The sequence below is a fragment of the Zingiber officinale genome, chromosome 2B, assembly GCF_018446385.1.
Source record: "Zingiber officinale cultivar Zhangliang chromosome 2B, Zo_v1.1, whole genome shotgun sequence".
Taxonomy (NCBI): domain Eukaryota; kingdom Viridiplantae; phylum Streptophyta; class Magnoliopsida; order Zingiberales; family Zingiberaceae; genus Zingiber; species Zingiber officinale.
This window is the reverse complement of record NC_055989.1, coordinates 4,236,745-4,251,075: the sequence shown is the minus strand read 5'-3', so window position 1 is coordinate 4,251,075 and position 14,331 is coordinate 4,236,745. Positions and strand designations below refer to the sequence as shown.

Genomic DNA, 14,331 nt, shown 5'->3' with positions numbered 1-14,331 from the left:
TTAATCGAACTGAATTTCTAAATTCGGTTGGTTCGGTTCGGTTAATTCGGTTTTTCCGAATCTTTGCTCACCCCTACCAGCATCCTTTGGTTGCAACCCCCATTTGGAAGAAAAATTTCTACGAATACGTCATAACTGAGAATCGAATTGCAGGTGCATGGGTGACAACCTGAATATCCTACCACGATATCATAGCCCGGGGATAAAAAAAAAATAGTGGGGATAGCTCAATTGGGATTGGACTAAAGATATAAAAAAAAAATCCATTAGAAAGCTTCCACAATTAGTTGTATTTAGTAGGTGCACATGATTTACTATAATTGGCTTGTACCTCTTTGGTTTGAATGCTTGTAAGACATTTAACATTGATGTAGGATTTCAAGTAGAAAGAAAAATTTTGGTTCCAACAAAAGAATATCAAGGTGGAGATAGGAGGAGAAGATGATAGAGATATAATCTACTAGATGAGTATACATATTTAATGCTAGTTAGTGGTATACAATTTGAATAAATTATTGAGTTATATAATATTTACTTTAATGATGATGTATGTAGGCAACATGATACAATGCTTAAATTTGACAACATATCAAATGAAATATAGGTTCATGAATGCAAAAAAGGAAGCAAGGTACTAGAGAATTTGTGAACAATAAATTGGCCCAAGTTAATGTAAGTCAAAATAATCAATTGATCATTATTTTTTTATTATATCGTCGACATTTCACTTATATGTTTTTGTATTAGTTAAACTAATATAAGTTATTGTAATATGGACAGTAATAATATAGAGAGAGAAAAAATATTCATAATCACTCGTCTTTTATTTAATCTCAAATCATTGTGGAATGTGATAGGTGATCTATATAAAGAGAGGGTGTATGGATTTGAACACGATCAACATTTTGGATAATCATAAAATGGAAGTTCCAATGAGATGCCCTCTAATAAGAAGAAAAACAACTATTACAAGAAATTGAATATGTGTGCTACTAACAAAAGAATGAAGAAAGAAATTATTGAAAGTAAAAAAAAAAAATGGAACTCAGTTGTAATATAAAGTAAGCAGAGGTGGAATATACCAGTCATTTATATCCAAGAGAAAAATAGTTGTTTTTAATATTTTTAATTTATTGAAATGTGAGATTGTTTCTTGTAAACAATATGTAGATGAGAAATATAGTAATTCGAATATAATAAAAATTAGTGATAGATATAAAAATAAAATTATATATGAATTTATAAATAGAATTATAAACAGATTAAAATTATATTTGATATGTTATTTGAGATAGATTAATGACCAATTTAAAATAAAATTTAGAGACAAATTTTGTATTTGAAACTAATTTCATTTGGTCAATTTAAAATAAATTTATAAATGACTTTCTAATCCTTTTCTAAATTAGAGACAGAATATTTCCGTCTGCTAAATTAGCAACAGACCTTTCAATAATAGAGTTTAGAGACGGAATATTTCATCTCAAATTTTCTTTAGAGATATAAAATTGGTCTTCAGAGACAAATTTTTTTCATCTATGGAGCTGTAGTGTGTGTTCCATTTTTCAATTTCTTTAGAGGAAATATTTTTGCTCTCAAATCGTACAGATTATGATCAGCTCTGCAAATGACAGTATTGTATTCAAACACGCATTAATCCACATATATGTTGGAGCAATCCCAATGGTCCGTGGGACCATGTGTTTTGGTGTTTGGGCAAAGGGCTTAAGTTAGGTTTACTCTTGTTATTTGATATGTGTATGTGAGTGTGCAGGATTGCAGGATACACATGTGACTCAAGTTGACGGCTTCGGGTCCGGTGAAGGATGGAGCATCCGAGGGACCGTGGACAAGGCAGCAAGGACAATGGCCAAGGGAAGCGACTTCGAGGCATACGCGAAGGATGACATTGGGGACAAGCCGCGGGCTTGGATGCATCCGAGGGACGAGAGCCAAAGGAAGTAGGCTTGAAGGTAAAAGGTCAAGGCTGCAAAGAAGAGTCAAATGAGTCGTGAGGGTATGAGTGCATGAGAGATTGTACTCGGAGTAAAATCTTAGTTTTAGGGTTTTACTGTAACGGTACTGTAGCGTTACTGTAACAGTCGACTGGTGCATGGACCAGTCGACTGATGCACTGTAGCAGAGAGCCGTTGAAAGAGCCGTTGGGCTTGCACCAGTCGACTGGTGCATGGACCAGTCGACTGGTGCATGGACCAGTCGACTGGTAACGGGCAAATCAGGTTGCTGATTTGTTTCAAGCTCTATAAGAAGGAGCTTGGTATGACCGGCCAAGGTGACGAAATTAGACTTGGTTAAAGCCTAATTAGTAGTCACTAAGTGCTCAAGGTTTCCCTTGTGTCCAAGTGCTTTTGGTGAGTGTTGTGGTGAGGTTTCTCCACCCACAAGGAGGTTGAGCTAGCCGGAGTTTGCCGGGGACTAATCCACCGACGGATTGAGGGATCGTCCACCTTACGGACACGCCGTGGAGTAGGAGCAAGCTATCTCCGAACCACGTAAACGCCTTGTGTTAGGGTTTGTTGTCTTCTTCCTTCTTGTTTTTAGGTTAACTTTCATATTTGTTAGTTTGTTTTTGTATTCCGCTGTGCACTAACATTATAGGAAGTAAAGTTTTGGGTGAGACGCTATTCACCCCCTCTAGCAGACGTCAAGGTCCTAACAATATACTCTTGTAATTTTGAGTTTGAGCAATGAACTTTAGCATATTGTCAATGTATTATAAATGAAAAGGAATCTAAGATGCATCTTGCTTAATATGTCTGGACAAATCTTTAGTTAATCGGACTTGCAGTCTCTTTCGACTAGACTTGAAGAGAAGACTTATAATACAGTGGTTAAGATGGACCCCCTGAATGCAGGTCAAAGTCTAGGGGGCCGGCGGATGATCTCATCTGACCAGAAGATCTCATCGGACCGGACCAAGTGGTTGGTCGGACCTCAACTCCCGATTTTTGATCTCCTTACTAGTGGAGCTTGAGACAAATCGAGGACTTACCGGACTGGACCTTCGCGTTGGTCGAGCCTTATGTTTTGACTTCCGGCACATGCACAAGGCCTAAAGGCAGGTATCAAGTACCTCCATCAATTGCTCCAACCGATCAGACCTATGGATTGATCGGACATATTATGCACTTGAGCCAAGTAAAGAGGCCGAGTAAAGGCTGAGTCCACGATTATACTCAGCAAGGCCGATCTAGACATTCCCATGACTAGTTACCGGTCAGACTATAGCAAGGTCTCGGTCACCGAGATAAGGGAGCCAATGGTGGGCCCATGGTCTAAAGGCCTCATGTTCCTTTTTAGTATTTTGTGCCACGGAGAATAGAAGATATTCTGTAGATAAAACGTGCTTTCAAATCTTTCAGCCTGTTAAATCATAGAGATTTACGGACTCATTTTAGGAAAGATGTCAGAGTCATTTTATGGTTTGTTCTTTCTTAGAAGTGTCTCAAAATTCATACATAGACATAACAGTAACACTATAAAAAAAAGGTCTCCATGTAAGCACAGGTACGAGACATTGCATAATTTTACATGCTCTTGATACTGTCCATTCCACTTGTTGTGACTTGATCACTAACTTAATAATCGGAAGATCAATACTTGGGATCTCTTTCTAGCTCGATACTAACGCTTAACGCTTTTTGTGACATACAAGATCAAGAAAAGTCCTCATCAAATCAACGACAAAACTATGTTTTCTAGCCATCCACCTTCTTCACTTTCAAATCGGATCAATTATTATTTTCAAGTGAAAGTTTTTGACCTATCTAAAGTCTGCAAAACGTTTTTCCAATTTGGCATATTAATTGACTTAGATGCTTATCTAACTGTACAAAGATAAAGAGAAAGAAAAAGGAAAAACACAATTAAAAGATTAACTTCATCACCATCCCATCAAAACCAGCCACGTCTAAATTTGATTATAAATTTCATTGTTCTAAAATGATGAAGATAAATATGGGACATCAAAAATCAGCAAAATTCCATTTTGGATTGAAATATTGAATCTACACCGATGTTACATGTGATCTGGTGATTTAAGCTACTAATTTTCTACTGGTTTAATAATACAATCTTTGTTGGAATTTATTTCTTCTAGGCGAGTAATTGATAATTATTAATTATTTTATGTGTTGAAAAAAAATTTAATGAATATACTATCTTACTTTTTTATGAACCATCCCTAATTAATTTTGATGAAGCTAAAATTAAATTCCATTAATATTTTTTTTATATTAAAAATAATTTAAAACTTATAATAATTTTTTATGGTTATTTTTATATAAAAACTATGTATTATCATGATTTTTTTTAGTTTCACATTTTAAAATTATAATACAATGAGTAAAGAAATTTCTATAAATATCTTAACCATCGACATTAGAAAATATATTTTTCTAGATTTTTTGGTTAAGATTAAATATAGTATCTATTCTTATTCATTTAATATTTGATAAATAAAATTAAATTATTTTTTTTTATGAGGAATAATTTATTATAGTAATTTACTAGTGGGTTCTTAAGCGTCGTTCAAATTGAATCTAAAATATTAATTTATATATATTTATATATTATATTACATGTATGCATGACTAGTTATTGGTAAGTGTGACGGAAAGTCAAGCATACACTTTTTTCAATTTAGCGTATTGATTTCTGACTATTTCTGCTTGACTCTCATATTGATGGACTTAGATGCCCTTCTAACTGTACAAAGACTCAAAGAGAAAGAAGAGAAAAAACAAAACACAATTCAAAGATTAATTTATGGAGATCGGTGGCTATATATATATATATATATATATATATATGGATCCAAAGAGATGCTCGATATGTAGTTGATGTCGGAGATTGTAGAGAAAGAATTATATTATGAGAACATCCAAATTAATCTACTTCTTTTAACTTTTGATCTTTCATTATACCCATAAATATGCAGTATATTAGCTAGGAATGTTTCAGAATTACATTGATTGCATAGAAAATATAAACGGCAGCTAAACTCAATTACAACTACCATTTAATTAAAAGTTGAAAAGTCTAGTGATATAGCAAAAGTAAGATAGACAACTCGTATAGAAATCTAAATATTCAGATTATATATATATATACATATTGATTATCAAGCTAGGAATTCATGGAATTGGATGATAGGCTTTGTCAGGGTTTGAGGGGGTTCCTATGCGAGGGTGGCGCATTTGGAACATACACGGGAGGCATCGGATGGCAAGGAGCCGGTGGCCTTCTGCAGCCTGAAGACCCACTCCCCCAATTCTGCCCACCCCCAGCCCCAATGGCCTGTCCCGCCAGCTCCGCCTGCCCTGCCCATCCCCCCAAATGGCTAACGCTTATCGAGCTACACAATACGAGCAGCAAGCAAACCAGAAAGCAGACGATCTGAAACAAGGACTTACAACGGCAGTACTGTAATGTAGTCGTCATGTGGGATCGAGTTTGCTTGAGGAGGAGGAGGAGGAGGAGGAGGAGGATATATAGATAGGTAAGGTGGACTCGAAGTCTACGCTATTAAGAGGAAGGAGTGTAATGTTGGTACACTTGAAGTCGGTGCTTTAATGTTGTTACTGTGTTGGCTTGAACTCAATTTTGTCTCGATGACAATATTATTATTTATCAGAAAAAAAATAAAAGAACATCTAGAAATTAGAATTCCTTTTTCATTTTTTTTTAATCAAAAAGAGAGATCCACCAACCCTATAAAATGACATTAATAAGACAGTTGTCCTCAAGTTTTTTTTTTTTTTTTTGACAAATTGATTCCAAATTTAATTCATGGATCATTCCACTAAATATTTAGTATGAAGATGACAAATTTGCATTAGAAAAATTATAATTTTATAGTTATTATAATATAAATATTATTAAAAAGGATAAGTCCCTATTATAGCAATTATAAAATTAAAACTGATACAATATGGATATTATTAGGGGTGTAAATGAGTCAAACCACTCGTGAGCTATTCGAAGCTCGATTCAATAAAAGCTCATTTGAGCTCGTTTAATTAGGCTCGTTAAGATAAACAAACCAAACTCAAGCTTCATAATATTCGGCTAGTTAGCTCGTGAACATGTTCGTTAAGCTCATGAAATAATTTTTAAATAAAAAAATAATAGTTTTGATATTGAATTTATAGATTTTACACTCTACTTATGAAAAATATAGATAAATATATTAAATTTATTGATTAGAATAAAATTATAAATTTTAACAAAAATATTATAATTTTTTTAAAATATATAATTTAGTTTTTAATGAAAATTTAAATTTATAATTTATATTTCTTAAGATCGTTTAGGCTCAATAAAAGCTCGAATAAGCTCGTGAGCCATAAATATATTTGTTAAATAAAGTTCGAGCTCGGCTCGATTATAAACGAGTCAAACTCAAATATCCAAGAATTCGACTCGACTCGATTACATCCCTAGATATTATGTTAACAAGTCAAGTCCATATTAATATTTTAATAATTATGATTTTGATTTTGTAATTATTACCATATGAATTATAACTATGATTTCATAATTAGTCTAGGATTTAAATTTGAAATCGACTTATCAAAATCAATTAAACAATATATATTTGAGAGCAACTGTATCATTTACAAGAGAGACCGAGAGATAGGAATGACAATGGGTCGAGTTTGGGTCGGATTCTATATCCTCCGTACCTATACCCATCGGGTATAGGATATCCAATGGGTATACACATACCCATTAAAGGATCGGATATATTCTATACGTATAATTTTTCTTCTTTCTATCGAGCTATTATCATTCAACAAAAACATATTAAAATCTATTAAAATATATATATAATTTAAAAAATAGATTAAACATCCATATAGCCTCCTACTAATATCAACAAAAAATAGTAAGTTTATTTGAGAAAAAAGAAAATTTTCTTTAATATATGTATATATATCATTTAATCGGGTATTCGGATCGGTATCGGGTATTGATAGTCCCTCCATATCCTCCTCCATTCGGATCGGATGTCGAATCTTCCATCGGGTTCGAGTGAAATTGTCATCCCTACTAGAGAGTAACATACTCTTTTAATAATTAAAAAGTAAATAATAGAAGAGGCATTACTGTAATGATTCCAATAAAATTAATATATATTAATATTAATTGTCAATACTAATTTAAAAAAATTTAAAATTCTATGCCATTCAAAAATAGTTTCATTTAGTTCTATTTACTACAAGTATTAATTAAAATTCGAATTGAAAGGGAGAAAATTATTTTTGAATTCCATTGTACACATTTTAAAAATATATATATTGGAAAATAATGGAAAAATAATGAATTTTCTATTACGTTTACGATGTGTTTTTATAATGGACCAAATCAACTAATCACCTAATTAATGACCAATAAACAGATAGAAAATGATATATAAATCACATCATTTAATTTTCTCCCCTAATTAGAAACACAGCACCACTTTTATGCTACGTTATGAATAAGAACGCCTCATGAAGATCTGAATTTTGCCTGGAACACAAACTATGAACTGAAGAGGATGAAACAAGAAGCAATCAGATGCAAGAACAAGGCTCAGTTTTTTTACCATCTCTGAATGCTGAAGGATCCGATGCGCAAGGTTACGTTCAGCTCAGTGTGGATGGGTCGAGGTCAGTCTCACATTCATCAGGCTGCAACTTGGCGCCGTCTGTAGCCTAGCACCACCACAAACTCTTTGGCTGAGCCGCCGATAACTGCCGGTAGCCTCTGCGACGGCAGTGTTCCTCTCAGCCACTGTTCGACCGCATTGTGCAGGGACATTGTGGGCAGTACTGGTTCGTCATGACATGTTATTTCAACCTGGAGACAGAAATTAAGCATAAAGAAGTGATTTGTTAAAGGAGCAACTGATGGTGTTATGTAGTGGCTAGTAAATATTCTTCAATGGCAACAAATTAAGTTTCGAACAAAACCTCGAAATCGCGTTCAAGGAAGTTCATATATATACATTTGAAGGATGATTTTCATGGAACCAAATATACAAAACTAGAAACAAACATTTAAAGACTGCATAAGACACATGCAATTTTCATGATACATAATTTTTTCGCAAATATACATAAATAAGTTTCCAGATTAACACATCATTAAATCATGAATACATAATAAACTTGGAATGTAGAAAGCAATGTCTATACAATTCAGAGAGAAGACTCACCTCATCTTCACTGACAAGATTGAGCTTCTTGACAAGGTACTTTTGAATGTAAGAAACGGGTATATTACCATTTCTGCGATCAAGAATAAAAGGAACAATCAAATGGTTGATAGTAAAAGCTAAGTAGAATAAAAACGAATATAGCTAAACTTTAATTTGAGTTGAACTCTATGTCTCAACAAATACACCAATGCAGAAATAACATGTTGGTGTTGACTTCACCCTAGTAATAAACAAGTTAGTTGGACACTATAAGATACTTCCTCAGTCTTCGAACGCATAATTTAGGAAACATGAAAGAAAAGAAACAGAAACGATAACATATTTTCAATTTTACAGAGTCGCTTGAGCATGATCAGAAAATTCAACTCACTTTATCCTCAAATAATTAGTTGATATTTGGGGAAACGAGAGATCTCCGGTCCTGAATCCATTGCACATGAGATAAGTAAAAAGACAACAGAAAACAAAATGTGTCCTAAAGATACTGAAACAAAAATCATCTAGTTCTCAAGCTCCTTAACTTGTCAGAAGAGGCAACCAAGGAAAACCACAGTGGAGCTATCTTTTTATCACTTTGAGCATCAAGTAATGTTTGGGTGGAGTTGACAAGAGTACCCTTTTTCTCATTCACTGCCTTCAAACTTCTGGCCTTTACTTTCATACGAGCTGTTTGAAAATTGCCATCTTTCTCATCCTGAGCTTTGGACTCGTGAAGATGCTCAATTATGGTTTTGTTACTATTTGTATCACCATCAGGAAGTTTTTTTTTCTCAGGCTTAATGATAGGATTCTGTGAACCTGACCTAGAAGATTTGGTTCTATTTGCAGCTTCAACTAAGCAATTCAAAGGTTCCCAGAGCTCTTCCCTATCCTCAATAGTCTTGTCACCATTCTCTGTATTTTTATTAGCATTACTGTAGGAACTGTTGGAATTTGAACAAGCCTGAAATTTGTTTTAACAATTAAACATATGTTAAGTTTCAAAACTATAAGAATTTAATAAAATATACTTGTAATTTGAATAGCAAACTTAAGCCACAACAAACCAGAGTTTACCTGTCTGCCGCTAAGAGACTGCTTGATAGAGTTCCCATTTGAGCTTGATTTTTTCACAAACTTATCGGTTGTATCATCCTCATTTTTACAGACTGCTGATTCACAACCATGAAATGCAGCAGTCCTATTGCCAACTGATTTTTTTCGCCTTCCTGTTGGACCTGTCTGTGCAGTTACTCTTGGAGTGTTCACCAATGAAGAAAGAGAAATTTCTTTTCTTCTAACAGGCAATATAATGGATGGGACACTATCACATGCTCCATTTTTCGGTTTCTTTAGAGGAAATATCTTTGCTCTCAAATCTTGCAGATTATGATCAGCTCTGCAAATAATAGCATTGTATTCAAACACGTATTAATCCACATATACACGTGTAATTTTGAGTTTGAGCAATTAACTTTAGCATATTGTCAATGTATTATAAATGAAAAGGAATCAAACATGCCTCTTGCTTACTATGTCTGGACATAGTATCCATGTAAATCTAAAAAAAATAAAGTTTTATTTTTCTACATTAGCACTAGATAAACTCGTCAATGCTACTCCAGACCAGATTTTGAAACCTTAGAAAATCAAAATTCTAAGTTGAGCAGAAATATATGAAATGTAATTTCATTATTAAGAACATAAGTGAGACAATAATTATGATGTAAGAAGAAAATCCTGCAATATTTAAAATATCTTTGGATATATTATTCAATGAGAAAAAGGTGTTGATAAAAAATTGTTAATAGAATAGAAAGCGGTAGCTGAAATATATTATTACATTGTGCTCCTTAGCCTAAAAGGAAAGTTTTATGATACGGGCAACAAGATTTGGCAATTCAGAAATAAAATGTAGAAAAGTTACCTGAATTCGAGATGGGAACGCTAAAATGAATGTGTGAGATGCCATATAAGAAAAATAATAAAAATGTTACTACTCTATAGCAATTAAGTACCGTTCTAAAGATGATAACATGAGCTAAATATGTTAAGATGGCGAGTACTTGCTCCAAAATAACCACTAAATTCTATAATTAGACAAGAATTGATTAGTGTTCAAAATGTAGGTGGCAGGTGACAAGGTTTTAAGTATTGGTGCCATCTCACCTCTATTAGGAAAGATATCCCTTTCTTCTTGCACCAAATTATGATGCAACAACAGAACATCGCACGGGGTTCTCAAGTCACCAGAACTCTTTGATGTCTTCTCCAATTTACAAACCATAACTACATTTGCAACAAGGGCAGTCCCCTCTGCATCCTTCTTTCCTCATTTTCTAAGGAGTACTGAAAACCAAAACCTAAAACCAAACCAAACATAAGTTTTTTATTTATCCATTAAGTTTGATTAATAAAGATGTTCCACATGATGCAAGGCTTTGCAGTTTCTAAGAGTAAATAATGCCTGATTAAGATAGGAATTTCTGGATATCCAATAGGCAGGATTCAAATGTAATATACAAGCAAACAGCATCAATATCAAATCAGGTACGGTATCATACTTCCAGTCTCTCCATTGAAGAGGGAGCTGAGACTAGCCCGTAGTAAAACTGAGTTTTTTGGATGAATTATACTCAAAATTGATTCCATACAAAGGTGTTGCTCCATGTAGACATTGGTGCCTGCACGCATTCGTTTGGCATGAGCCACTGCATGTTTGCTCCTAAGATTGACCTACACCTATACTTTGAATCCAAATTCACATCTGAGCCATGATTAATAATTGATCGTGCAGCTTACCTAGTTCCATTTAACAGGCTCTCAACAACTCGTCTTCCCACGCTAGAATCAAGGGCAACCAATGGCAAGTGTGAAGTCTGGCCTCTTTCTTAATTCTTCAAAACAAAACTGAACATCTATCTAATAAGAACTATTGCATTGTTGATGAAAAAAAAAAATCCAACTTTTAATTGTTAATATGTGCCTATAGCATTTACACTTGATGATGTTCACTTTATTTTCACAAATCCAGGAGTCATATATGAAATAAACCATCTAACCTCTAACCTATATTCCTCAAATCAAACTATTTATACGGATGCTCTGAATTGCTTGCGCTAATTAGTTACCTTGCTTTGAAGATCAGGAACTTATAGTTATCTGCATAGATTTTCCTTGAAAACTGACAATTATCAGCATAGTTTTTCCTTAGAAAGATATGTCTTGGCATCCAATGTGGCATTTACAGTAAGGTCACATAAATTTACAACTCCATACTGCAAACATCCTGTGATAAGCAGCACTCGAGAGCATTATGCGTTAGCTGTCTTCCAAGTCTCCATAGTTCAAAGACTCCAAACTTGCAGAGTTTGCATGACTTAGCCGAGCATAATTTCAAAAACCCTCGTCTTCACTTTCTCAATCTTGCAAGATAAAATTTTATGCATTTGCTTCCTTTGTTTGTGAAAAAAATTCTAAAAATAATTAAACTAAATTGAAACTGGAGAAGAAAGGGAAAAGGAGAGAAAAAGGAACAACCCTAAGATTTTTTAAAATCTACACTAAAAATTCATTGAACTCAATTTTTTCTTCATATTGAAGTTCAAACCCCAAATCCCATATGGCATTCAATGTAACTTCTAAAAAGCATTCACCTTCTCATTATCTCTTAAATTTGACCTCATCACTAAGGAATCATAATAATTTCTCATGCCAAACGTATTTTATTCAGGCCAGAAATTCAAACTACAAGTTTATTAACTTTCACCCCACCAAGAACTAGGAAACAAGCTATGCAACAAAATAGCACATGAATCCATGATATTGTTGATGAATATTAGCTAATATATCACTCCTTTTCCTCTTATCTAGAATTGTCTTGCATTCACCTAGTCTATTTTACAAAGGTAGTAGTGGTATGATAGAAAATTGAACTTACAGAGTGAGTTATAGAGGTTCTTGGCTCAAACAATTGTATTAAATGGAGCAAATGCAACTGGGATTGATGATGCATGAGAAATCCATACAAAACACAGTATGCAATCTGGAAGAAAAACAAAATTACCTGAGTTTTTCTACAGGAAGGCAACCTAGATGAATATTGCAGACAGGACAGCAATCTGTCTCTTCTTCGTCAAGCTTCTCATATATGCACTTCCTGCAAACTGTACGAGGTGGTAATAGATCAACCCATGGTACACGATAGGAAGATTTAGGAGATAAATGCATAAACCTATGTAACTGAAGTGTGAAGAAATGATTCGTCAAGAAATATAATTTTCAGTTAGTAGCAAAATTCAAAAATCAAAATCATAATCTTTCAGGAAGAAATACAATAATTTCTTATATAAACAAATGATATTTGACCAAAAAAAGAGAACACTGTAGTAGCTTTTTTTCAAAGTTGAATAATAAACATAAAGGAGAGTGCAACATATATGTATGATCGTGGATTCGTGGTTATGAGAAAACTAATGCAAACCAAATAAATACATACACAAACGACTCGTCAGGAAATATCAATATTCAACATGTACTTCCCTAGATAAAATTCCGGAAATATTAATGAATCATATATGCAGCTACGTAAAGGCAAAGATGAACTCTATCATTTCCCTGCATGCATTGATGTCCTTCCTCGGTTCATAAAGTGACACATTGATCTGATAAAGATACAGATCTCTATAATAAGGAATCGAAGCAGAGATGATACCGAGGCAACATAAACGCGAGAACATTGAAAACCAATGCATGCGACCATGACGCATCATAGCCTAAGGGAAGGAATTGGAAAGCTAAAGTCATACCAAAAATCCAACCTTTAAGGACCGGACGTCCATCGGTTTCTAATCTCAGAGACTAACTGGCATGTAATTTGTTACCACAAAAGAGTATCGTGGCGCCGAGATATCACATAGAACGAAGACCGGAGCAACCAGACCCCACGACGAATCCTCGTAAACAAGGTACAAAGCCATAGACCACGACCACGAAACTTCTGAAAGACGAGAACCAAATAGGAGGAAGAAGCGAAGGGGAGAGGAGAGGAGGAGGCAGGTGTGCTCACACGTATGAAGGCACTCGGAGATGGTTGTAGCATCCCGCAGGAGCTTATTGCAGATGGGGCACGTCAAGCACGAGGCCACAAGCTTCCGCTTCACCTTCACCACCCGAGCAGGCCCCGCCGCCGACGCCGCCTCCTCCTCCATCCCCGAGGTTTCCATCTCCGCGTCCGTAGCCAGCCAGGGAGCCTTCTTCACCCCGACGCGCTCCTAAAGTGCATGCTATAGCTCTCCTCTCCCAGGCGGAGCGTCAGGGCCGCTTCTACAGCTCCAGGCGTTGCATTGATCGATCAATCACGCGCGGCGAGGCGGGATCCGACGAGAAAAGACGAACAAGATCGGATCTTGCGAAGGAACAAGGACACGAAGTAGCGAAGCAGCGGCCGCTGGGTCGAGGGGGGGCGGAAGGAGATCGAGCGAAGAGGAGGAGAACGCGAAGAGAAGGGGGAGAATGAGACAGTGTGCATATAAAAAGGTCGTATGTAAGAGAGGAGGTCTCCTGGCCTGGGGCCGTCGTATCACGGGAACCCGAAGTAACACCCTGAGACAGAGAGTGGGACCCGGGAAGTTCACCCAGTAAAACGGTGGGTGAGTCGTCACGAGATCGTATGTATGGATTTATTGCGAAAAGAACGTGGTTTGGAAGATTGCCCTCTTCTTTTGTTCGGATCGGTAAGGGATAACGTGCGCCGAGAGGGTATTTTTAGTTGAACGCCTATTTTTAATTCATTAGATATATAGTTTGTTTAAACACAAAAAATATCCAAAATTGAAATTTGAAAAAAAAAAAATAAAGTATTATAATTTGAAGTGCTTGAAAAAATTTACAAGATTATTTATTCATCTGTTATTGATTTTAATGTTTTTTTATTATGTTTAGATGATATGTCAAGGTCACAAACATGGCATCCAAAAAGGTACACACCTCCTAAATAGTAGGCAATCATCCTGGCCAACTACAACTAACATCGCTTGAAGGGATGCCAACCATCGACAAATAGGAATCCTGAAATTTTCTTTTAGGAATTTAATTTTTGAAATTAACAAAATGTATTACATGAT

The 14,331-nt window shown here is 35.0% G+C and overlaps 1 protein-coding gene across 1 annotated transcript; it reads right to left on the bottom strand.

Annotated features, from left to right (window-relative positions):
- Positions 1–7,464: 7,464 nt before the first annotated feature.
- Positions 7,465–13,688, bottom strand: LOC122045133 (E3 ubiquitin protein ligase DRIP2-like). Its single transcript, XM_042605210.1, has 7 exons — positions 13,275–13,688; positions 12,273–12,372; positions 9,284–9,605; positions 8,749–9,170; positions 8,598–8,648; positions 8,225–8,297; positions 7,465–7,866 (listed from the first exon to the last, which is right to left on the bottom strand). The coding sequence occupies exons 1-7, from the start codon at positions 13,429–13,431 to the stop codon at positions 7,693–7,695; spliced, it is 1,299 nt and encodes a 432-aa protein (XP_042461144.1). The 5' UTR covers positions 13,432–13,688; the 3' UTR covers positions 7,465–7,692.
- Between the last annotated feature and the right edge of the window lie 643 nt (positions 13,689–14,331).